Here is a 3478-nt window from a genome sequence, read left to right on the forward strand (position 1 = left end):
ATCAATGGAACTCTTACCAGATGCTTTATGTGTGTTCTGTTATGCATATAATTTTCACAAAATTCCTGTGAGGTCCTGACAATCAATGGGGCCCATAACTCAACATTCAAAAAAATAAGATCATGGCATCCAGTCCCATCACTTCATGGCAAATAGAAGGGGAAAAAGTGGAAGCAGTGACAGATTTTATTTTCTTGGGCTCCAAAAATTACTGCAGATGGTGACTGCAGCCAGGAGTTTAAAAGATGCTTGCTCCTTGGAAGGAAAGCCCTGACAAACCTAGAGAGCATATTAAAAAGCAGAGACATCACTTTGCTGCGATGTATAAGCTGTGATGTGCTGTGATGTGCTGTGATGTATAAGACTCTTGAGAGTCCCTTGGACTGCAAGGAGATCCAACCAGACCATCCTAAAGGAGATCAGTCCTGAGTGTTCATTGGAAGGACTGATGCTGAAGCTGAAACTCCAATACTTTGGTTACCTGACACAAAGAGCTGACTCATTTGAAAAGACCCTGATGCTGGGAAAGATTGAAGGTGGGAGGAGAAGGGGATGACAGAGAATGAGACGGTTAGATGGCATCACTGACTCAGTTGACATGAGTTTGGGTAAACTCTGGGAGTTGTTGATGGACATGGAGGCCTGGCATGCTGCAGTCCATGGGGTTGCAAAGAAAAGCTATGGTTTTTTCAGTAGTTGTGTATGGATGTGAGAGCTGGACCATAAAGAAGGCTGAGCACTGAGGCAATGATGTTTTTGAACTGTGGCATTGGAGAAGACTCTTGAGAATCCCTCAGACTGCAAAGAGATCAAACCAATCAATCCTAAAGGAAATCAACCCTGAATATTCATTGGAAGGACCGATACTCCAGTACTTTGGCCACCTGATATGAAGAGTTGACTCATTGGAAAAGATTCTGATGCTGGGAAAAACTTAAGGCAAAAGGAGATGGGGGCCATAGAGGATGAAGATGGTTGGATAGCGTCATGAGTCAATGGATATGCATTTGAGTAAACTCCAAGAGATAGTGAAGGACAGGGAGCCTGGCCTGCTGCCGTCCATGGGTCTCAAAGAGTCAGACATGACTTAGTGACTGAACAACAATAACATTATATTGAAGGGGAAACTGAGTCACAGAGAAGTTATGCAATTTGCTCAGGGTTACCTGCCAGTTAGTGGTAGAGCAGAGGATTGGAAGCCAGGCAGTTTGACTCTAAAACCTGGACTTTTGCTGCCAAAATGAGGATACTGAGGCTTAGAAAGAAAAAAGTAACCTGACCAAGAGTATGTGGCTAATAAGTATTGAACTGTATTTAGTTTGACTCTAGGGCTCACACTCTTTTCCCTTATGCTAGTAATACACACTGTCTCATAAAACAATGGGCTAACTTTTAAAAAGAGCAGTGTAACAATGTCACATGGTAGGGTATGGTGATGACAAGTTTAACAAAATTTCCAGATGTTTTCTTCCCTTTCAGGGAGAAAATTTTGTTATTTGCACTGTTCCCAATGTCCTTGTTGGATTTGCTTTTATGCTTTAACATTTTTTTCAATAATAAGGGCAATTAGTTCAACACCCAGACCCTTCAGTGCTCTGGGTTACTTGTCTTGCTGCCTTATTGATATGGATGGGCTCGATTTTTTTGTGTTCCTTTTGCTGTTTTATCGACACAGCTATTGATGAAAGAAAACTCCATGCCCAGATGCATTCTTTGGCCTTAAATTGGCTTGATGGACAGACATTACCTTTGGACAATTAACCCTCTTTGTAGCAAAAGCCTTTCCAGACCATCTGTGTTCAGAGTGTATTGCTGTTAACATCTCCAATGCCTGAATTGATCTTTTCTCTAGCTTTTAGAGGTAGCAGCTTTTTTCGGTTTTATTTTTGCTTGTTTAGTTGCTCAGTCATATTTGACTCTTTGTGACCCCATGGATTGCAGCATGCCAGGCTTCCCTGTCCTTCACCATATCCCGAAGCTTGCTCAAACCCATGTCCATTGAGTCGGTGATGCCATCCTACCATCTCATCCTCTGTCATCCCCTTCTCCTCCTGCCTTCAATCTTTCCCAGCATCAGGATCTTTTCCAATGAGTCGGCTCTTCGCATCAGATGACCAAACTATTGGAGCTTCAGCTTCAGCATCAGTCCTTCCAATGAATATTCAGGATTGATTTCTTTTAGGATTGACTGGTTTTATCTCTTTGCAGCCCAAGGGCTCTCAAGAGTCTTCTCCAATACCACAGTTCGAAAGCATCAATTTTTCAGTGCTCAGGCTTCTTTACGATCTAGCTCTCACATCCATACATGACTACTGGAAAAACTATAGCTTTGACTAGATGGACCTTTGTTGGCAGAGCGATGTCTCTGCTTTTTAATATGCTGTCTAGGTTGGCCATAGCTTTTCTTCCAAGGAACAAGGTTCCACATTCAGTTGACATTGTCACTTTCTTCAGTTCATCAGTTTTGCCACCCTCTCTCCAACCAAATAAATAAATATACAAACCCATCTTGAACACTACATAGAAAGAAGGTAGGCTCTGAGAGATGAAGAGCACTTTGATCTGCAGAAATGTTGCATGTGGTGGTTGTGGTGGTGTGTGTGGATGTACATATGACAGTACATGCATGCTAAGTCACTTCTTTTGTGTCTGACTCTTTGTGACCCCCATGGACTGTAGCCTGCCAGGCTCCTCTGTCCATTGGATTCTCCAGGCAAGAATACTGGAGTGGATTGCCATGCTCTTCTCCAGGGGATCTTCCCAACCTAGGGATAGAACCTGCATCTCTTATGTCTCCTGCACTGGCAAGTGGCTTCTTTACCACTAGAGCCACCTGGGATCCCACTTGTGCCAGAGGGGAGTGCCAATAAGAAATGAAAAAAATCCCTCAGTGTAGGCAATGGCAGCAGCTTGTGCAGCCATGGCCAAGTTTAAGGCTTGAGATCTTCCTGGCAAGATGGAGCTGCTGAAACAACTGGGTGGCCTGAAAGTGGCACTGCCCAGGCTAGGCATCATCAAAATGACAAGTAGTGTGTCATCCAAGCCCTCCAAGGTCCTAGGTGTTTGTAAATTCATTTCCCGACTTCTCACTGTTGTTAATCAGACTCAAAAAGAGAACCTCAGGAAGTACAAGCCCCTGCAGCCCAAGAAAGCACATACTGCAGGTTCAACAAGCATGAGGAGAGTTGAAGAACAAGAAATAGCAGCAGGAGAAACAGTTGTTCCACTGCTGAAGTTCATGGTCAAGGCCTGAGCATCACAGAGTCAGTAAAACATAAACAAACTGGCAAAAAATAAAAAAGAGAGAGGGACTAAAAAAAAAAAAAAAAGTGAAATGGCATAGGAAATAAGGACAGAAAAGTTGTAGTTATTTTATTTGCTACAGTTCCTATGCTATCCAATCTAGAGATTTCCTTGAAGAGATTCCATGTTTTCCATCAGTGCTATGTAAAGGAAAGGGTTCAATAAACTGAATATC

At 42.9% G+C, this 3478-nt stretch overlaps 1 protein-coding gene across 1 annotated transcript; it reads left to right on the top strand.

Annotated features, from left to right (window-relative positions):
• Window positions 1-2956: 2956 nt before the first annotated feature.
• LOC129640032 (60S ribosomal protein L35-like) lies at window positions 2957-3253 on the top strand. The gene has a single exon (XM_055565291.1). The coding sequence runs from the start codon at window positions 2957-2959 to the stop codon at window positions 3251-3253; it is 297 nt and encodes a 98-aa protein (XP_055421266.1).
• Window positions 3254-3478: the final 225 nt, after the last annotated feature.

This window comes from Bubalus kerabau, chromosome X (assembly GCF_029407905.1).
Source record: "Bubalus kerabau isolate K-KA32 ecotype Philippines breed swamp buffalo chromosome X, PCC_UOA_SB_1v2, whole genome shotgun sequence".
NCBI classification, from domain to species: Eukaryota; Metazoa; Chordata; class Mammalia; order Artiodactyla; family Bovidae; genus Bubalus; species Bubalus kerabau.